Source organism: Notamacropus eugenii, chromosome 1, assembly GCF_028372415.1.
Source record: "Notamacropus eugenii isolate mMacEug1 chromosome 1, mMacEug1.pri_v2, whole genome shotgun sequence".
Lineage (NCBI taxonomy): Eukaryota > Metazoa > Chordata > Mammalia > Diprotodontia > Macropodidae > Notamacropus > Notamacropus eugenii.
Window position 1 is genome coordinate 499,177,521 of NC_092872.1, and position 22,490 is coordinate 499,200,010.

Below are 22,490 nucleotides of genomic sequence, written 5' to 3' on the forward strand. Positions count from 1 at the left end.
CTGAGGCAAATGGGATGAAGTGACTTGCCCAGGGTCTCACAGCTAGTAAATGTTCTGAGACTGGTTTTGAAGCCAGGAAGATGAATCTTCCTGACTCCAGGAACTCTATCCACTGTATCACCTAGTAGCCCAACTGAAATTTAGCATTATCAATTTTGATGATCATTTATTATTGAATCATCTGCATCTCTGCCACTCCATTCTGCATCTTGTATCCAGGTCGAGGATACTCTACAGCAGCCTCTTTCAATACTTGTTTAGGCAGTATGCACAGCTGAATAAAATACTAAACTTGTTTGGAAGGCCTGGATTTAAATCCTACCTTTTGGCTCTTGATAACTGTGAAGCCATCACAGGTCATTTAACTTTCCCATCCATAAAATAGGAATAATACAGGTAAAATCAACCTCAAAATGTTGTCCCAAGGTCAAATATATTCTTTGTGATGAGGTCAGACACATATCTAGAGCCTCTACCATATACACTTCTAAAGTACGTACACTTTACCAAACTCCCAAGTTTTGCTTTGCAGATAATAAAAAGAGCCACCATTTTTATACTGTTTGCAAAGCACTTTACAAATATCTCAATTTTTAAAAAATCCTCACAAAAACCCTGGAAGGTAGGTGCTATTATTATCCTCATTTTATGGATGGCAAATGGAAGTTAAATGAATTGCCTGTAGTCACACAAAGCAGCTATGTGGTAATGCAGAGCGTTGGGCCTGGAGTCAGGAAGACCCAAGTTCAAATCTGTCCTTGGACATGTGCTAGTTGTATGATCCTGGGCAAGTCTATTTAATTCAGTTCCTCATCTGTAAAATGAGGGCACACTGGAGAAGGAAATACCAAATCACTCCAGTACCTTTGCTAAGAAAAGCCCATGAACAAAAAAGTCCATGGGGTCACATAGATTTGGACATGACTGAACAATAATGACCTCTTTCAGGTATTGTGGCTTAGTAGATCAAGTGTGGACCTGGGAATCAGAAACACCCGGTTATGTGAGCCTCATTAGTCAACATCTTTAGGCCTTTTTTTCCTTATCTGAAAAATTATGAAAACACTTGTTTTAGAAGCATCAAAAAATATAGGTAAAGAGCTTTGCAAAAAGTGTGCTCTTTCCATATCTCCATAAAAATAGGAACATAAACACTCACATAAAATCTTTTGGTTCAAAGCTGTGATTTCAATGGTATGGGGAACTCTCACTGCAGCTCAGCGACAACTCCGCAAGACTTGGAGTGGTTGGGGGTGATGAGGTTCAATTTGACTTAAACCCAGATCTTGATTCTGGGGCTAGTTTTCCCTCCATTATGCCATGCCATGTCTTCTTGAGTGCTATGTAACCAATAAGCCAACAATAAACACCAATTTTGTGCCAGCAACTGTAGGCATCTATTATTGTTGTTATCATCATCATCATCATCATCATCATCATCATCTTTTTCTCGTCTGCCTTTGTCTTCAACTTAGCTTATATTTCAAACAACACAGAGAGCCAGCATGGTACAGTGGGAAAAGTCCAGGACTGGAATAATAGACTTGAGTTCTTTGTTTTTTTGCGTCCTTTGTATTCCTAGCACTTAGTTCAGTGCCTGACATATAGTGAATGCTTAATAAATGCTAGTTGACTAACAGCTAGCATTTATGTAGCATTTTAAGGTTTGCAAAACACTTTGCAAATATTGCATCATTTTGGAGTCAGAAGATATGGGTTCAAATCCCAGCTCTGACATATGACGTATGACCAGGGTGACTTTAAACCTATCTGTGTCTCAGTTTCAACTGCAAAATTAGTTCTAAACCTATGATCCTGATTCACATGCTATTATTTGTCAACATAGAAGTAGATTTCAAGGTAATATCCATAAATTGGCTTCTAAAGTCTCTCCCCCAACTGCCTACCAACAAGAAAGAGGACTCTACTCACTGATAAGAACAGATCTCAGGAAACACTGACTGGCAATAAACACACTTTTATTAAAACACAGTCCATTTTCACAGCTATTAACTTTGAAGAAGAAAAAAATAATGAACCAAATTCAAACATCTGCCAGGGGAAAATAATCTTAATTCTACTTTAACAGTCCCTTTGCAAACAAACAAACAAAACCCACAACATCCAGCTTCTGACTCTCTTGAGATTTCTTTTGCTCAACCAGTCACTGAACTAGGCTGAGCAAGTTCTCCCTGGGGATACTCATCACTGAAAATGAGCACCAGGGGAAAAGGCATCCCAAGGGAGCACTGGGACAGAAATCTTGGCCAGGATTGGTGGCTTCTCCTTACAGCTGCTAGGGAGAATGCATAATCTTGTCACTGTGGGTGGGAGAGAGAGAAAAAGAGAAGCCAGAAAGTGAGATGAAAGACGGAGAGAAATATCAAAATGGAAAGAACAGTTCTAGTCAGTTTGGGAAGCCAAAACCCAGTGCATATCATCAGCTCCCCAATACAGAAAGCTTCATTGCACTAAACATTAGCAAGGAAGAGGAAATATTACATCACAGGCTCCAAAGTCCCTGGCCTCACAGCGTAATGGTGACACTCCTTTAAATGCTGTTAGAGGTAAAGAAGTCATTGCACTAAGGAGTCACGTGCTTGTACAGTTGAGTCAATGAAGGCTCCCAAGGGACATTTCTTTCTTTCCCTTTTCTTCATATCAACCCTGTGAGGTAGGTGAAAAATTACATATAGTTGTGGAGCAACTTGGTGAGCACAGACCTGAGCAGAGATTCTAACTCTTTACACCACACTGGAAGAAAAGTCAAGCTGGGTCTCTCAAAATCCCAGATTGGGAAGTGACCACTTCACTCCTTTCCCTTTCCCCTCCCATCAAGGACAAATGTCTTGGTCAATAAGGTATAGAAGAGATTGGGAAAGAGGTGCACATATCATAGAGACCCTCTCTCTAACCATACTAAACCAGAAGAAAGGGGGAAAAAAACCACAACCCTGCTTTCTTCACTTGATTGGCTGACTCTGTACTGGTAAGAAGAAGGCTCTATATAATTTACAGGGGGCTACAGCAGAAGGCAAAGCAAAGGATGAGAGCACTGTTGCAAATATTTCTATCTATACATGGCAAAGGAGGATCTGTAAATGTACATACACAGAGAGCTAATAGCCACCAAAAAAAGAACATGCAGAGAGGTTCAAACCGTGATCACAAGTCAAGGGGGTATCTCAGAGTTCCTTAGTGATTTGCCTAACTGTTTTTGGGAGATAGGAGTACAAAAGATAGACAGGGAGTTCATCTTTCCTGGGAAGACTTACAAGGGACAGATGACCCAGTCTGGGTCTTAAAAACAAAAGAACTCAAGAAAGAATCCTGAGCCAGTGTGAAAAGTGGAAAAGCAGATGCCTCATAAAGTTCTGGAGCCAACAGGCAGAAAAAAAGAGAAAGGCCAAGTGTCTGCAAGGGATGCTGTACCCCAAGTCTCTCCACAGCTTCTTCTTCCCTCCTCCTCAGGCTCACCAGGATGAGGACTAGACTTCCACCTTGGGCAAGGCAAATCAACTATGATGGAACGAAGTGACTTTTAGGAAAAGGTCAGGGGGAAAACAGTATAATGAAAATTCCTTCATAAGGAAAGGGAGGAGCCAGCTACTTATCTAGCTAGGCCTTTTATCCTCAACAAAAGTTCAAAGTAATGAATTTACTCAGAAAAAAATTCCTGGACATGGGACTGAGAAATTCAGACTTTCCATCCCCTGGATAAAAAGGAAGTGGGGTCATTGTTATAGGATGTGAATTAAAGTGATGTATACACACCCTCCAGCCCCTTATCAAAATGATCACTTGTATTTCAAAGTCTTAAATTACTCCTATCAAAGTCTTATCAGTATTCCTTCCAGAATGGTACTCATCATTTGTTTTCTTAGTTTCCCCACAGCTTATCGTAAAGGTGATCAGGCAAAAAGAGGCAGCCAGTTTTGTTCAGGGAAGAAGTGGATGACAGAAGAACAAAGGCGTTCCATGACATCTGTCTTCTTTCTACCTTGAACTTCAGACACCATTACAGGTTAAAAACTCATAAGCTGAGGAACCTCAACCAATTTGTCCAAAAGATATGCATGGAAGAATGACTTAAAAGATGCTGAGAACCCTAGAATCTTGCAGAATCCTGTCCCATAGAGTCAGGGTCCTGAATTCCTTCATTGCCTACCCACAGGCAGTGGATTGTGGATATCCACTGAACTTTATGAGTTCAGTGGCTCACTGTTTATTCCGAATAAGGCCTTTCAACTGCAGTTTCATCCCCTGCCTTTTGTGGGACATCTCCACCTGAACATTCAGTACCTACTGCCTCCCCAGGATCTGGTCTCTTGGCTTCAGGTCTCTTGAGTTCAGGATTTGCATCAACACTTCTTTTTTCAATGTGAACATATTCTTGTAGGTCTGACTGTTCAGATGTACTGATGCTGGAGGGGTCACAGGGATTTCCAGATGAAGCTACAGGAACAACATCATATTTTACAGTCTTTGTTTGTAGGCTTTTGGCTTCCCACCGAAAGTTACTCTTGTCCTCTGTTTTCTCGGCTTCATGAGGAATACCATTGGGTATCAGGAGAGTTTGTTCCACATTCTTTGTTGTCTCCATATGGTTTTTCGGTGCTTTTGATTCAAGTCTCCTCCTCTTATTCACCTCATCATACATTTTAATCTCCATGGACTCAGGGCTGGAAGGTCCCTTCTCCCTTGGCAGAGCCAGGCCCCCCATTTCTTTAGATCTTTTAGAGATTCTCTGATTGCTCTGGCCAAGGCCGAATTCTTCCAGGTTATGGGCAATCTTCTCCACGTCAGAGGTGCCTTTCCTTTGCTCCTCTTCTTGCCTGAACTCAAGTCTGTTCACCTCATATTTCCTTTTCTTACTTTCCTTTGGACTTTGAGACCTTGGGGCCTGGTCTCCAGCACTCTTGGTTGCAACCTTCTCTTCCTGCTGATCAGAAGAATTCAACCTTTCTCCCTTTTTTGTCTCACAACTCTGCAGCATGGTACTGGGGTTCTTCTTGCCCATCTGCTTGTCTTTGGAAGCAACGCCATCCCCTACAATCTCTTCCCTCACCTGAGTCCTAACTTGGTCTTTCTCTATTCCAACCTCATTTTGCGATACACCTGGACCCTCTTCATCTACACAGTCCTGCTGCCCAGGTATGAATTTCTTAAGCTTCTCATGTGGCCCCCAGACAAATTTATACTGGGGATTAAAGTGCTCCCAGGCATAGTAGACAAGTTTCCTGCGCTCCGTCTTGTTCCGTACTGTGAACATGAAGTAATCCAAGGCACTCTGCTTGACACTTGGCAAGCAGTTATTAACAAGGATCTCTTCCAGAAAGAAATGAATCAGGGGCACCTGGTAATGTTCATAGCCCATCTCGCCCAGACACTTCAGGATTCGAGTGATGCGAAGGTTGTTGTGGCTGTGCCTGGAAGAGAGGATAAAACTCCATGTATTAATGGAAAGGGACAATGTGAATTCTTCCCAAAGCGCTGATCTGAGTTGCACAGACACCCGTAACAAAGGCCATGCCTGAGAGAAGGCATAGTATAGGGGCTTTGGATTGTTTTGCATACAGAAAGTATGTATATAATAAATGTGAGCTAAATGTTTGGGTTTAAAGTGCTAATGCTGCTATGTTATATGCTGTCCCTGCTGTGTGGCAGGAATAGGATGCTAACCAGAAACAAGTTTCTATCCTACTGTTTACCCCTCCACTGTGGGGTCCTAGTTACAAAAAGGGACAGCCTAATTGATACACAGAAAAGACAAATGTGGAATATATTTCTGCTTTAAGCCAACTGTCATGGGACCAAAGAATTTAGAGCTAGAAGGGATATAAACTAATCCAATCCCTTCATCTCTCAGGGGGAAGATAAGGTTCATAGAAGCAATATTTTCCCAAGGAACACGTGTCCTTTCCTCTCCTCTTATATAGTTACCACCCTAGTTCTGGTCCTTATCACCTTAAATGGACGACTGTTATGGCTTCCTAACTAATCTCCCACCTTCAAGTCTCCCAACCCACACAGTTGCCAGAGTGATACATATGATATATTTCCAATTTCCTCAATTAAGTGTCAGTGACTCCCTCTTGCCTCTAAGACCAAACACAAACATCTGTGTGGTGTTCACAATATGATTCCAGCCTCCCTTTATTGTCTAACCATACACACTATATTCCAGTTTCAAACATTATTAGTGATAGGATTTGAACTCAGAAAACTCTAAGTCCAAATCTGGTGCTCTTTCCATATACTGGACATTTGCAACCTAGGTCCAAATCTATAAACCTGGGTATAGAGTATTTGAAAGAACCCTGACCATGAAAGCTGAATCCTGTCTCTACTCCAATTGTAAAATTAGGATAAGAAGACTTCTACATTAAGGTAACTTATGAACTGCTGGGCAATTACCATCAATGACAACTTAAATGTTTTCTCTCTGAGCAGGACAAAGTTAGAGAATTAACCAGAGCACCCCATACTGGGTAACAAAAGATTTTGCTCTATGAAAGCCCCACCTTGAGACCAGAGGAGAGGGAGGAGGGACAAAGCGATGTAAGCGTCACCAGTTTCAAACACTTACGAGTTGAGGTTCTGAAATCTCTCCAGGTAGTTGTCAGCCTTTCTCACTTTCCCAGTTTTGTGATTCTCCAGTTCAATTCCATAGAAGCCCAGAATGAGTTCATATGCTTGGACGAATCTTCTCATGACTTCAGCAGATTTTTTAAATTCCTGGAACATATAAACCCCCATCTCTATTAGGATGAATGACAACAGATCCCAGAGTTGGATATTCCCATTTTCTCTTTAAGTGAAGAAAATGTATCACAAATTTATAGATCTAGCTTGAGTTAGAAAGGTCAGAGCTATCTCCCATGTATAGACTTCCCCCTGTCTCCACCTCTTCAGACCCTAGGTTCCTTCAAAGCTCAACTCTAACACTGCTTCATACTTGAGGATTTTCCAGATTCTCCGCCCTCCTCACTTCCCCATTAATTACCTTGTATTTACTCTGTATATATTTAAATGTTCTTCACTCCCTCCATCCCCCACCCCCACCCCTGACATAAACTCCTTGAAAAGAAATAGTTTCATTTTTGACTTGTATTCCTGGTCCCTGGTACAAAGCAGGCACATAATAAATCCTTCCTGGTTGGTTCATTAGCCAAGTCCTTTATTTTAAATAAGAGGAACTGAGATCCAAGAGAAACTTGGATAACTGAGAGAGAGTAGTGATTGGCTCAGTCATACTGGTAGTAAATGACAAAACCAGGAATTTGAACCCAAACTCTCTCACACTCTAAACTCAGGACTCTTTCTAATAAAGATCAGGAAACTTATTGCCAAATACAAATTCTGAAGACATTTGTTTCGAAATTTAGACAGACAAAGATAACACAGTTTTATGACAAACATGTTAATCTGGATGAACTTCCTAACTTGGATGAATCAGCCTGGATTACTGAAAAGTCAGGCTTATATTAATAATACTGTTAAATGTAATAAAAGCATTCCTCTAAGTCCATTCAGTAACTCAGTCTCCACTTAGTGGGATTTAACAAATATTGTAAAATTAAATGTAATTAATTGTAAAATGTAAAATTATCTGTAATTAGTATACTGGCTGTGAGACTGAGTAATAATAAATGATAATAAGCACCACTGATGCCATTTCTGTCATGTCCTCACATTTGCAGCACGTTCCATGCATTATCTCACTTGATCCTCTTGCCAGTCTGGTGACACAGACAACAGAAGCATTATCACCTCATGTTTCATGTAATGAAACTGATGCCCAGAGCTGCTCACACAGCTACCAAATGAGAGCAGCAGACTTCAAATCCAGATCTTAGGGCACTTGCTCTTGTCCTGGTGAATAAGGATCGCCCAAGCGCTGTTTAAACCACCTATGAGTGGATGTTCTTAAAGTACTTAAAAAGAGTTTCTTCACATGCACTGAACTCCTTAGCAAACCTATCCTCACAGGTAGTAGTATAAGGAGATATTTCAATCTACCTCATCTGAATCATCACCAATTTGGAAACAATGTTTCAGAATATAAATCTTTCCTTCTTAAGATGAGTTCCTAGATTCCATGTTTACCTTTCCATCTAACAATAATACCTGATAAAGGACGATTTCCACCTTTTCCCTCTTGCTAAACAGTTGACTTTTTTGACTTAAAAACTCTGCCCAGGAAATCTTTCATGCCTCTTTTGGGGAGAGGACACTGATTGATTTAAAAACTAGCCTTTTGTCAAATAAGATTGTGCTGAGAATCATTAGTGCCTACTCAGTCTATGCTTTTCCTACATCAAGCCAGTAAGTGACACTTATAAAGAGGAAAAGTCCTACTATGTGCACACACATGCGAGCGTGCGTGTGCACACACACATACATGCACGCATGCACACACATGCACACATATCACAAAGGAGAGGGTCAGTGTCTCTTCCAGAGAGCTACAGAAACAATAATCATCCCATAGAAACGCCCTACCTGGATTTCTCTGAGTGTCAGGGGCTTCGCGTGCCAATTCACTCCCCTCTCTCGCAAAGGGAATAACCTGAAGGGGAAACATAACTGCAAAGTCATCCAAAGTCACATGTGAAGGGGTGGGGGTGGGACGGGGAGGAAGACAAAGCCTCCTCTAAGAGGAGGCTCTGAATGGATCACTGTTATGGACCACTGACCAGGATCCCATAGACTTGACAAGTTACAGCATGATGCATCCAGGAGGGCATCTGCTTCCATGAACAGGTTCACAGGCATCCACTCTTGATACAAATGGTACTACTCTCTCTCCTATGTACACAGCCTGTGCTTTCCTACTCTGGCACCTTTGTCCTTTGTCCCCTACATCTGGAACATTCTGGTTCTCCTCGCCTCCTTGACAGTTAAATCCCTACCTCTCCTTTACAACTCAACTCAGATACCTCCTTGGCTGTTAATGGCTTTCCCCTTCTACCTTCATTGGCATGTTGTACTCATGACATGTCTAGTCATCTGTGCTCACAAGTTATTCTTCCTGCAAGACTGTCAGCTCCACAAGGATGTGGAACAAGTTTACCCTACTTTATATTTCCCCTATGCTGAGGGTGGCACTGTATTCTCTATACACAGTTAAATGGTTAATAAATGTTAGATAATCCTTCCTGTATGTGATTACCAAGGTGAAAGAATGAGAACTGTTCACATAAAGAAATGATACCACTATTGTGCAAGTAAGTGTATGACTATAGGAGAAATACTTATACTCTTTCTGAACCTCAACTTTCTCATCTGTAAAATGGAACTAATAATAATACTCATATTACCAATCTTACAGAATTCTTGTGTGGAATAGCTATCCGTTTCACATCATGATTTCAATATATCACTCGTCAGCATAAAAAATTAAATAGGATTTTTTGGGAGTTTTGTGGAAGTTGTGGCATTTTCTCTTTTACTGCCATAATAATTCAAACTTCTTTTCTGGTATGAAGGGAGGTGCCATACCCCTAATCCCCCCTCAAATTGAAAGGGATATTCGTATAGTAAGAAAACTAAAACATTCAATAAATGTGAGAGATCATTAATATTAAATTTAAATGGCTATCATTTCCATGTTGCTAGGAAAATGTCTTTCTGGACAAAAAGGGTGAATTGGTCAGGAAACAAAGATTAATGGAGGCAGTGGCACTGCATTGCATTGGTACCCAGGCAATATCAAAAGGCCTCCAGCTAGGTGTCATGGTAATCTCTGCTCCTAGAGATACTGAAGCTCATGGATTTCTTGAGCTCAGGAGCTGAGCTGCAGTGGATTAAACCAGTCTGGCATATGTACTAAAGTTGGCATTAATAGAATGAGCTCTCAGGAGGAGGCGGAGAGGAAAGTACCACCAGATTGTCTAAGGGGGTGTAAAATTACCAAGTTCAGAAACATAGCAGGTAAAATTGCCATGCCAGAGTGGGACTGGGCCCGTGAGTAGCCCCCCAAACTTCTAGCCTAGATAAGATGGAGTGATCTAGTGTTACCAAAACAAAATGACCTCCCTCTTCCATCATGTGCATAGATCACCTCACTTACCACTGTATGTAAGAGTGGTTGTCTTCCAGGATGTCATAGTCTTCCTTCCAGTTCTTCAGGATTTCCTCAATAAAATAGCCTGGGGTGTACATACAAATACCAGGAAGTTACATAGCTGAGTCCACATCCACTAAATCCATGGTACCTTACTATGTTGGTATCTAGAGCTATGATAGCCCACAAAGATTCAGAGAACAGGTACAACTGCTGGGTTTTTTTGGGTGTTTGTGAAAATTTTTAAAAATTGGGAAAAGAATCTTTTTGCCAAATATCTCCAGGTTTTCATAGTTCTTGGTATGTTCAATTGAGAATTATGCCAGTTTAGTGACTTTGGAGGTGTAGTTCTAAATGACTGGATCAATCCACAGCACCATCAAAAAGTCACTCGCATGCCTCTCTTGCCCTCTCTATTCATCTTTTCCAAACTAACTCATGTGAGGCAAAGCCTCAGAGCTGTTTAATTTGTATTTCTCTCATTATTTTATTTCTCTCTTATTAAATATAATATAGATATTTCAAAAATAAAACATATATAACAAGGTTTTTTATTCTTTGTTTACTGAAATGTTTGAATTTTTTCATGATTAAGTTCATAATTTAAAAAAAAGTCATGTCATGCTACTCTCCCAAAGTATAGAAAAATCTAACACTAATGGTAATCTATACTGGGACAGCTGACACAAGTTACTAGAGGAAAAAGCAACCAACACTTCTGCTGGTCTATGACAAGGGAAAGTGAGGAAACTCTCACTGGTCCTAGGACTCAGACAAGCATGGGTAGGAAGAGTGAATAAATAATGAACAAGCACACATGCTTACTACTTTTGAAGACACACAGTGGGCGCTTTAACAAAACCATGACTGAACCACTGAGACATGGATCTCAAGAAGAGGACTCAGTGTTGACATAGGAACGAAGGTTATTGGAGTTGAGGTAGACACATACCATTGGGCAAGAAAGCAATTTCATTTTTATAAAACTTCAAATTCAGCATTTCATCATTGAACTCTTCATCTGTCAAACCCTATAAGAATTTTAAAAAATGTTAAAAGATTGGTAAATTACCACACACTTTCTACTGTTTCATTTCTCTTCGGAATTAGAAATCAATTCAATAAACATTTATGAGCCCATTACATTCTACTGGGGGAAATAGAACCTCTGTAGAGACAAATATAAAACAATTTGAAGGAGCACTAGCAACTACTTCATGTATAACTTAAGAAAGGAGTCAGGTGGGCAAATCAACAGGAGCTGAGTTGGTCAGCTGGGGTATTGGGTCCAGAGATCCAGACTCTTGGTTCACTCTTGCCATCTTTGTTTTTGTTCTAACCTGCCAACGCTTCCAGACATCATGGCAATCCATCCACACATCAAGCACCTGTTATTTTGTGGGAATTCTTGGTATGGGAACACTCTCTATATTGTAGATTATAGCTAGTTGGTAACTTCTTTAAAGCCTTAGGAAGTTTGCCTGAGGTTCAGGGAAGTGGAAGCATCCCAACGGTAATAATAATGGTAGAGTGCTTTGCATGAATTATCTCACTTGATCCTCACAACAACCCTTAGAAGTAGGTACTTTTATTATTTTCATTTTACAAGTGGGGAACCTAAGGCTTAGGGAGATTCACTGACTTACTCAGGGTCACACAGCTAGGCAGGGCTTCCTGACTCTAGGAAGCATTTGGGGCCCTTAATATCATGCCTCAAAAGCACTTACCACTTGTCAGGCATTATGTTAGGTTCCTAAGATACAAAGCCAAAAATGAAGTGGAAAACTTACACTGTATAAGGGAGATAACAAGCACAGAAGTATGTGTGCATGTATTTGTGCGTGTCTTCGTGGTGAGAAGCTACGAGTGGATCAAGGAAGGCTTTACGTAGAATGTGTCCCTTGAGCAAAATTTTGAAGGGAACAAGTGATTCTATGACACAAAGAAGAGATGCAACTGCATTCCAGGAATGTCACCAACATTGTGCCAACTCTTCTGTGTGATCTCATTTGGGGTTTTCTTGGCAAAGATACTAGAACGGTTTGCCATTTCCTTCTCCAGCTCATTTTACAGATGAGGAAACTGAGGTAAACGAGTTATACTGACTTGCCCAAGATCACACAGCTAGTAACTGACTGGGGCTGAATTTGAACTCAAGTCTTCCTGACTCCAAGCCCTGTGTTCTATCCATTTCAGCCACCCAGCTGTCCAGGGTTGGGGGAGAGCCATTTAGAAGGCACAAAGATAGCCCTTCCATCTGTCATGTGTAAGGAAGAGCAAGATGGGCAGGTTTGTGGAAGACAGTAATGTATAAGAAGTGCTTGGAAATGTGTGATTGGAGCCACTAGGGCTGGATACAGAGGTGTTAGTCATCTTCCTAGAGACAACTGAAGAGCTTGCTCACAGTCATCCCTTGCATGAGATCTGAACTCAAGCTTTCCTGCCTCTAAGTCTAGCATTATAACCACAGTGCCTGTAGCAATAAGAAAATAACAATAACGCAACAATTGCCTTGAAAGGAAAAGGAGGCTTCAAAGACTTACTGGGTATCGACGTCTGTACCTCTGCATGTCCTGGACTGCTCTCCAGTTTCGGCATCCTATCATTCGGCTCTGGAAAGGGGAGAGAAAATGAAATTCAACAGCAGGAAATTCAGGGTTGCTTAGGATATCCAATACTCTGTCATCTAATGGGAGTGTTACCAAGTAAGAGCCCTCAGCAGGGTTTACCTTCTGGTGTAGGTACAAGAGCATTCAAAGTGTAAGTGTGTCACTTAACTGCTGTCTATCTAAGCTTCCTCATTTGTAAAATGGTCACCATAGCACCCACCTCTCAGGATGTGAGGATACAATAAAGTAAATGAGTATAAAATCAGATAAAGTGAGGAAACTATTTTCCAAATCTAAAGCACTATATAAATGCTAGCTATTATTATTATGACCATTTAATTATTATTTCTGATTTTTCCTTATACTTACATAACATTATAAAAGGCTACTACTACTAAAAGCTCCTTTAAGGCTTGCAAGGTACTTTACATATATTATAATTCACATGATCATCATAGCAACCCTGTGAGGTTTACAAGTGAGGAAAATGCAGTTAAGTGACTTGTTCAGGGTCATGCAGTCATTAAGAAAGATACTTTCTAGGTACTAAGTACTTTTCTCAATCTTCATTCTCCTTGACCCCTCCTTTGATACTGTTGAGTGCCTTCTCTTCCTTGAAACTCTATTCAAAATTTCAGGACCACGCCCTCCTCGTTTCCCTCCTACCTATCTGAGCTCTCTCTCCCTCTGTCTCCTTATCCAGATCATACACTCTCTAACTCTTGGGTATCCCTCAGGGCTCTGTGTTGGGTTCTGTTCTCTTCTTTTATAATACTTCACTTTGTGATCTCATCAGCTCCCATGGATTTTAATTACTTGATGACTGTTAGATCTACCTATTCTGCCCTGACCTCTGTGATGACCTGCAATCTCATATCCTCAACAGCTTTTTGGACATCTTGAACTGGATGTCCAGTAGACATCTTAAATTAAACATTTATAAAACAGAACTATCTTTCTCCCAAAACTCTCTCCCATTCCTACCTTCCCTATTATTGGTGAGGGCTATACCTCCCACCTTGTCCCTTCTATCCCTCACAGTTTGAAATTTAGGCATCATCATGTATTCCTATTTCTCACCCATCCCTATCACCCCTTACACATCCAATCTGTGGCCAAGCTCTGCTGACTTCAGCTTTGTAACATCTCTCTATGTTTCCTTGGACACCCTCACCACTCATACTCCATAACTGGACTATTATAATAGCCTTGAGTCTGCCTGCCCCAAGTTTCTCTCTACTCCAATTCATTCACCCCTCAACTACCCAAGCTCATTCCTCCATTCAGGTACCTGTCAAAGGGCAAGTCTGACCATGTTGCTTTCCTATTTGAGAAACTCCAGTGGCTCCTTATCACCTCTAAAATCAACTACAAAACCCTCTGTTTGGCACTTAAAGGCCCTTCATAACCCACCCCCCCTTCTACCTTTCAATATTCTTAGACCTTACTTCCCCCACCCCCACTCCCATCACATCCTCTTCAATGCAGGGGCACTGGCTTCCTGGCTGTTCCATGAACATAACATTCTATATTTCAATTCCAGGCATTTTCTCTGGCTGACCCCTATGCCTGGAATACTCTCCCTCTTCAAATCTGCCTGCTGACTTCCCTGGCTTCTTTTAAGTCCTAATTAAAATCCCATCTCTTAGAGAAGCCTTTCCCAACCTCTCTTAATTCTAGTGCCTTCCACCTGTTAATTATTTCCTATTTACCCTGTATACAGCTTGTCTGTATATATTTGTCTACATATTGTCTCCCCTGTAACATTGTGAGCTCCCTGCCTTTGCCCCTTTTAGTGTCCTCAGTGCTTAGTGGCACAATGCCTGGCATATAATAGGTGCATAAAAATGATTATTGATAATTAAACGCAGAATCTGAGCTCAGGTCTTCCTGCTACTTGAGTCCAACACGATATCCACTATGCCACTGTAATATCACATTCCTGCTTCTGTTTAATTACTGTTGTTCAGTCATGTCCAACACCATGGACCATAGCACACCCCACTGTCTGTAGGGTTTTCTTGGCAAAGACACTGGAGTGGTTTGTCATTTCCTTTTCTACTGGATAAAGAGGGTAAGTGACTTGCCCAGGGTTACACAGCTAGTAAGTGTCTGAATTCGGATTTGAATTCAGGTTTTCCAGACTCCAGGCCCATCACTCTACCCACTGAGCCACCAAACTGCCTGTTTAATCGCTAATGGTAATAATAATAATAACAGCTAACATTTATAAAGCATTTGTTATGTGCCAGGCACCATACTTAGTGCTTTACAGTTACTATCTCATATGATCCTCACAACAGCTCTTTGAGGTAGGTGTTATTATTATCATCCCCACTTTATAGATGGGTAAACTGAGACAAACAGAAGTTCAGTGACTAGTGCAGGGTAATAAAGCTAGTAAGTAACCAAGGCTGGATTTGAACTTAGGTCTTCTCGACTCCAAGTCTAATGCTTTATCCACTGTGCCACCTACCTGCCTATACATTTCAGCATAGTACAGTGCAGTGATGGATTTAGCATTAGAGTTCTTAAAGTTAGCTCTGCCACTTACTCTGGGCCTCAATTTCTTCATCTGCTAAAAAACATGAGTGGGTTGGACTGGATACCCGATAGTCCATTCTGGTTATAAGTCTATGATCCTATGAATCCTGTAAAGTGGTCAAAGCAAGGATGAGTGTTCCAGTTTGATGGTTAAACAGACAAAAGGAGAGATCCAGTGACTTGCCCTTTATCACAGTGTATTAGTGACTGAGCTAAGGATTCACGTCTCATGATTTAACAGTCTAACTGACTTTTCCAGAGCACCAGAGCTCCCCAAGATGGTCTCTGAGGGCGTCAGAATCACCGTACACTCATTGTCCTGCCAAAGGAATGATGTCTCTCAGTTTCCCCTTTGCAGAGGTGGTTCTAAGGATGAAATGAGCTCTGTAAATGTACCCCTCCCCCTCTCTCTGAGCCCCCTTGCTCAGCAGGCTGCCTGACAGAGTGGGCGAAAGCCAAGAATAAAGCAGAAAGCTGGAAGCAGCTGAAATGAACAAACCATCAGGAGAATGGCAACGCCTGAGATTTTTCCAACAAGGGACAATGCCTCATTTCTAGTTGCTGGGAGCAAAACAAGACTTCCCAACTGCCCCAAGGCCATTAACCCTGTATCTCTGTTCTTCCTGGCATCAAGATGAGATGGCAAATTTAAAACTGCACTGCTACAAATCCCAGCATGTCTGGTTATGTCATCAAAACCAGAGACTCATAGAATTCTGGATCTAGAAGAGCCCTTAGAGGACAATTGATCCCATCCCTCATTTTACAGATGAAGAAACTGAGGTCAGAGATGGAAAGTGACTTGAACACAGGGAGTAAGGTACAGAGCCAGTATTTGAATCCAGGTCTTTCAGACTCCAAATTCAGTTCTCTTTTTCTTGTACCACACTGTCCCTCCAAAGGGCAAATGTTGAACACAGGGATCCCTACAGGCAAAGCATGTGTTCTAGCAATGAACAACCTCTCAAAACCTCAGTCAATGCCCTGGTCATTTCAGTAATTATCTTTTACAAAGGTACCTATATAATCTAAGACTTGGAACCCTCTGAGACTTTGCTTTAAGGGAATTTCAGCCAGAAGTTGCTTGGTTCTAAATAAATAATTTTGTGCATTTGAAAGGAAAAAAACTGGGAGATGACCAACCTTTAGTTGATTACAAGTTATCTGAAACTGTTGATTGAGATAACCCCAACTGAAGAACAAACTGACCCAAGAAGTCCAAAAGCTGTAGAATTGCCACATATGTTGGCAGAGTCTGAAAAGGAGAGAGTCCCATCTGGGCTGGAGACAGAGGACAACAGGTTCATGTATATTAATAACACAATTTGGTATAAGAGGATAAAAATGATAAGATAATGATGTGAGCAGAGAGACTAGGAAGTATGTATGAAACTAAAGGGAGGATACCATGGAGTTAGAGCACCACTTGGGTTTTGACTCAGACCCTTAACAGTTGAGAATCTTAGGTTTTTACAACCTTAGAACCTGACTCAAAAAATCTTGGAGCCACAGAATATTATGGTTGGAAGATTGTCAGCTAAAGCTAATGGCTCAACTTCTACAAGAAGGCTTTCAGATTCCCCATTAATCCTAGGGCTTTCCCTCTATTGACTGTTTTTGCATGTTGTCTCTCTTCCCTATTAAACTTCCTTGAGAGCATGGATTTTCTTTTGTGTTTCCTTGTATCTCCATTGGTTAGCACAGTGCCTGGAATATAGAAGGCATTTAATAAATGCTAACTGACTGACTGAATTGGAAGGGGTCTTAGAGAGCATGTAGTTCAAGGCCCTCCTTTGACACATGAGGGGTATGAGGCCAGAGAGAAGTGATCTGAGGTGGAACAATCAGACAATGGCAGAGTTGGAACTCATATCCATGTCTTCTGCCTTCTGTTGTCCAGTGACTTCTGTGAGATAACTTTTCTCTGGTCCTTGATTTCCTCATCAATGAAATGAGGGGCCTGGATTATAGAAGTAGTATAGTCCAGTTGAAAAAGCATTTATAGACAGAGGACCGGGTTTGAATCTGGACAATCTACTTATCATCCATATGACCTTAGGTAAGTCAGTCTCTCCGGGCTTCACTTCTGTAGCTATAAAATAATGGGGTTCAACAATGGTCTCTTTAACATCTAAAAGCTGGACTCATGAAATGTAAGTTATCTTATATATAAAGAGATGATGCTTTTCAAAAAAATTATGTTGCTCTGGAATGAGGGCCCCAGAAGGTAGGATCATAAATTTAGAACTGGAAAAGACCTTAGAAGCCATTGAGCCCAGTCCTCTCATTTTACAGAGGAGGAAATTTGAGTTTGAGAGAGGTTAAGTAACTAGTTCAAGGCTACACAGCTAATACCCGAAGCAGGATTTGAACCCCAGGTCTTTTTGACTCAGTCTACTGCCTTTACATTATTACACCATGTTGCCTTTAAAAGGGCATGTGCATGGGCCACTTGTAGAAGAAATGGTTGTAGCTGTGGAATTACAGGCCTGACTGATAGGTACTCTTTCTGTTCCCTCCTTCCTGTTGAAGAGGGGACAAAGCTGAATCCTTTCTAAATTTTTATTATCACTTTCAGGGGAGAGCTGTCAGTGACCACCTTCTTCTCCCTACCCTCTTTCCCCTTAATGTCATACTCTGTCACAATGTGTGTGTATAGTTGTGTGCGAGCTGTGTTTTATTAAATACCTACTAGCTGCATGGATTATATACATGTCTATATGGTTCTAAGTTTTGCTCAACACCTATTATGTATGTATATGTATATGGGCACACATACAGATGCCACAGTAAAGATCTGCTAAATAAATGAATAAGCGAGCAACCTTGGTAGGGTGGGAAGTGCCCTAAACTGGAAGTAAGGGTCCTAGTCTCTGCTCCAATGCTAAGGCCAGTTGGGTTACTTAGGATAAATCCTGTTTCTCCCCTGGGCCACAGGGCCCTTATCTATCAAATGACAGGAGTTCAATTAGGCAACATGGAAGATCCTTATTATTATTCCAGATATTATTTTCCAGATATCAAGAAGAAAAGAGCAACACTGTATTGAAGGTGAATGGGAGGTGTGAGAAACAGAGTAAATTATATCAAGTAAATAAATGAAAAAAGCATTTATAAAACATTTAATATGTCAGGTTCTATGTTAATGACTAGAGACATAAATACAAAAGCAAAGACAAACTCTGATCTCAAGGAGTTTACATCCTAATGTGGGAAATATTGGAGTAGTAACCAGAGAAAGGCATTTTGGATAGTAAGTCCCAAGGCTGGGATGGAGCCGAGGGGGAGCATATTGACATATCTTATTTAGTAGCAATAGCAGGGTGGATTTAATAAAAAATTATCAACAATAATTTAATTAATTGAAGGAAGTAGGTGGGGAGGGAGACTGTGGAGCAAATGGCCAAAAAGGAAGGAGTAAAGTAAACTGTAGCTGGTGCTTTCCTAAAATAGTAGTACTCTGAAGGCAGGACATGTATGTCTTTGTATCCAGGTGGGCCTCTACACAAAGTAGTTGCTTAACAAAGATTTGAAGTACTAAGGTACTTACCGTTTTAGCTCTGACATTCTGTGACCAGATTTGCATTTTTCCTGTCTTCTAAAAATCAAGTCAATTTTACTAACTAAAATTAGCAGCAGTGTTTGGGAAATGACCCAGTGCCTGGAACTGGGTAACTGACCCGGTTCCTTACTGATACCTGGGGGGGGAAGGTGAGTCAGGGTGAAACTGGAGAAACCCAAAGAAAAGCTGACTACTCCCTCCTCACCAAGTTTCTATTCCTTTTTTTCCCTAGGCCTAGAGATTTCTTTTTTTCCATAGTCCATGCACATAGATCTACGTAATTCAATAGGACAAAGATAGGCAGTACTACTATCCGGACTGGTACAATGGGATACAAAGTAGTTTGGGGTAGAGAATGATACAGTAAATAAATTACCACTGACTATGATCTGGGCCACAGTTTCCTCCCTTAAAATGTCGATAATAACATTTGCAGTACCTACCAACCAACTCAGGAGACTGCTGTGAGGAAAGCACATAATTCCAGGTGCTTCAATTTCTAGGTTAAACCCTAGGATCAGTATAGATTCTGCCCAATGCCCTACCCTGTCTGCTGCCTTCAACAGTGATCTCTGCTGATCAGAGAAATGACCCTGGCATTGTGGAGATGATCAAGTTCAGACTCTTTAAATGGGAGGAGAGTAAAATCCAGAAAGGTACAATATGGTAGAATGAAAATGTAGTCCTAGATCTGGATTTAGATCTCAGAGCTACTTAGTTGTGATGCAGTTTCTTTATATGTTAAAATTAAGAGAGTTGGATTACATAGTCTCTAAGGTCCTTTGCAGCTTGAAATCTATGACTTATTAACAAACACTTAAAGGCCTATTGTGTTTAGAGCTCTGTGCTAAGCAAAGTTGATAAAAGACATTGTCCCTGTTCTCAAAGTTTTCCAGTACAATCAGATACCAATAAAGATGACCATAATATGCAACATTAAATGTTAAGTGTGCCAGAGGGATAAAAATTGTTAGGTGAGGTCCAAAGAGAGAAAATTAAATGAGGTCCAGGGAGATGAGGGAAGATTTTTATGGAATGAATGGTAATTTGTTCTTTTAGAACATGGTAGGAATCCAACAGGCAAAGGGGGAAGGGAAGATGTTCCAGGCATAGGGATAGGCATGAGCAAAAAAGCACAGAAAAGATAAAACGCGTACTGTGTTCAGGGAGAAAGCAGTCAGGTAGTCCAGCTAGAGTGATAAATGAGTGGAAGAGAGTAATAAGAAAAAAAGGCAACAAAGGTAAGATGGCACCAGATTGGGATGGGCTTTGAATGACAGACAAAGGATTCTAAACTTTACTGGATAGTTAAAAGTAAGATACTAGAATATTCCTTAATGGGCAAGACATATCTGTGCATAAAAAGATCATTCCAGCATCACTGTGAAAGATGGTTTGAAGGATGCAATCAACTGTCTAGGCTTGTATTAGGGGGGCAATAAGGGAGTGGAAATTGATAAGACCTTAGAACTGTTTGAATACAAGAGATGTAAGAAAGGGAACAGCTGAAGATAAACCCAAGGTTTCCAAAAGGAAGCCTAAGTGAATGGCAGTACCTACGGAAAGGAGGAATAGGTTGGAGGGAAAAAATAAAATGTTTAAGACATTTTGAGTCTGACAAGCCAGTAGGTGGTAGGGGTTTTGTGGGAAGTTTAAGATTTGAATTTGGAGCTTAGAAAAGACGTCAGGACTAAAGATCTTTATTTGGGTCATCTCTTTAGAGATGGTGTAGTTGAAGCTGTGAAGTAAATGTGACTGCCAAAGAACAAGAAAGAGAGCATACCTTTGGGGGAGACCCATATTCTATTGCTCAGGTCTGGCTTTTGAAGGCAGGAGGAGATCTAAAGAAAGAGTGTTAGGTATGAGAACTAGAGGCCTGCGATGTGCATGGTCCCAAGGGAAGAAAGGGCACTGAGGTCTACAGTGTCAAAGGCTGCAGAGGATGAGGAGTGGGGGAAAAAAGGTCTTTCAGACTTGGATCCGTCACATTCTCAAGGTCACAGCTACTTGGTGGTGGCAAGGCAGAAGTCCTAAAACATTCACAATACTCATCACTGTCTTACTCTATCTTCGTGTTTCAGTGTCTTCCAAGCATGTGTGAACACGCACACATATGCATAAACACACACACAGATTATTACGTTTTTGAAGACAATGCGGACCCCCATCCTGGGTCCCCTCACCCCACAAATTCATTGAGGGAAGCCCACCACCAAAAAGCCCCAAATGTCCAGGAAAAGTTAACTTCACTTGCAACAGCAGAAAAGTCGGAGGCCGGGGCCAGGGCTTTGGCGGTGGGAGGAGTTGGGGTGGGGGCGGCGCGAATGTTGGGAGTAGCCCATGGCTGTTCCAGTAGGCGCCGCCGGCTCTTTGAAGAGGCCGAGGGGTAGGGGGTGCCAGTCGTGAGAGGCTCTTAGAGGAGGCATTTGTACCTCAGTGGCCAGTGTCCCCACATGAGTGCTGTCTGGCCGCGGAGGGCGCAGCTCCCATCTAACATAGCCTTCCCCACTCCTGGCCAAAAGATAAAGGCGGGTTGCAAGCGGAAGCGGGGGAGGGGGTAGCGTGGGGACTCGGGCAGGTTTGGGGGCAAAAGTGGGAAGGGGGATGCCAGCAGGACTAGAAGGGCTCCCTGGCTCGCGCTCTCTGCCTTTCTCCCAGCCCCACGCCCGCCGGGCACCGTGCACGCTCCTACAGGCGCCCGCCCTCCGCAGGCCCTGGCCATTTCCTAAGGCTTCACCTGGAAAGCTTGGTTCCCGCGCTGCTGCAGCCTCGGCTTCGCTTCCTCTTTGGTTTTCCTCTCCTCCTTCTCCTTTTCCTGCTCCTCTTCCTCTTCTTCCTCTTCCCAGGTCGAATCGCAGTCCCCGTCGTCCATGCTCTGCGCAGCGGAGGTTAAAAACTCGGGTCACGGCCAAAACACGGAACAGGAGAGGGCAAGGAGGTATGGAGGAGTGTTGGGTCCGAGGGCGGTAGGCTGGAGTGGCTAGGGGCGGAGAGACGCCGGCAGGAAAGGAAAGAGAAGCGGAAGAAACGAAAGAGAAAGGAGGAGGGGGGGAGGAGATTTGCGAGGCGAGTCGCGGGGGAGGCGCTGCCGGAGTCCGCCCCTAGGGTGGGGAGAACCGGCCGGGTTCATTGTATTCGGTGCCGCTGGAGTGCGTGGGTTCGGGCGTTCCGCGGCTTCGCCTGCCTCTGCTCATATTCCTGCTTGTAAGATAACTGGGGAGCCCCAGCCCGTTCTCCGCTTTGGTTTGCAGTTGTTAGGGATGATATTGGTTTTTCATTTAATTATTATACTGCTTGAGTGCAGAAGGTGAGAATTTGGCCTAGGATTTTCAAGAATATCTCAATCCATGATCGATTGAATAAGCACACAGCAGGTTAGAGCGGTCTTGGACGCAGAGAAGTGGCGTAAAAACGTCGTCAAGGACGTGGGTTCCAGGAAAGGAGCTGGCTCAGTCCCGTAGTGAGAGCTGTCAGGAAAATAGCCTATGTGTTACAGTGGCGTCAACAAAACAGCCTGGCTGTTAACAGGGTTATCCATGGAATAGCGAAAGAACCACAAGACTGCACTGGTGCATTCGGTGGATTTGCAGGAGATCATGGAAAAGCCCCTAGCAGAGAGAGACAGACAGAGACAGACAGACAGGCGGTCAGACAGACAGACAGGCAGGCAGGCAGACAGACAGAGAGACAGGCAGACAGACAGAGA

The 22,490-nt window shown here is 42.1% G+C and overlaps 1 protein-coding gene across 2 annotated transcripts; it reads right to left on the reverse strand.

Moving 5' to 3' along the window:
- Nucleotides 1-1,962: 1,962 nt before the first annotated feature.
- Nucleotides 1,963-22,156, reverse strand: OGFR (opioid growth factor receptor). Of its 2 annotated transcripts, XM_072633341.1 has the most exons (8): nucleotides 21,522-21,819; nucleotides 16,366-16,503; nucleotides 12,613-12,681; nucleotides 11,022-11,100; nucleotides 10,076-10,154; nucleotides 8,506-8,572; nucleotides 6,590-6,738; nucleotides 1,963-5,429 (listed from the first exon to the last, which is right to left on the reverse strand). In XM_072633341.1, exons 1-8 carry the CDS (start codon nucleotides 21,654-21,656, stop codon nucleotides 4,226-4,228), a joined length of 1,920 nt encoding a protein of 639 aa, XP_072489442.1. In that variant the 5' UTR covers nucleotides 21,657-21,819; the 3' UTR covers nucleotides 1,963-4,225. The 2 variants fall into 2 exon arrangements, with proteins under 2 accessions (XP_072489442.1, XP_072489443.1); XM_072633342.1 differs by lacking the exon at nucleotides 16,366-16,503 and having other exon boundaries at nucleotides 21,522-22,156.
- Nucleotides 22,157-22,490: the final 334 nt, after the last annotated feature.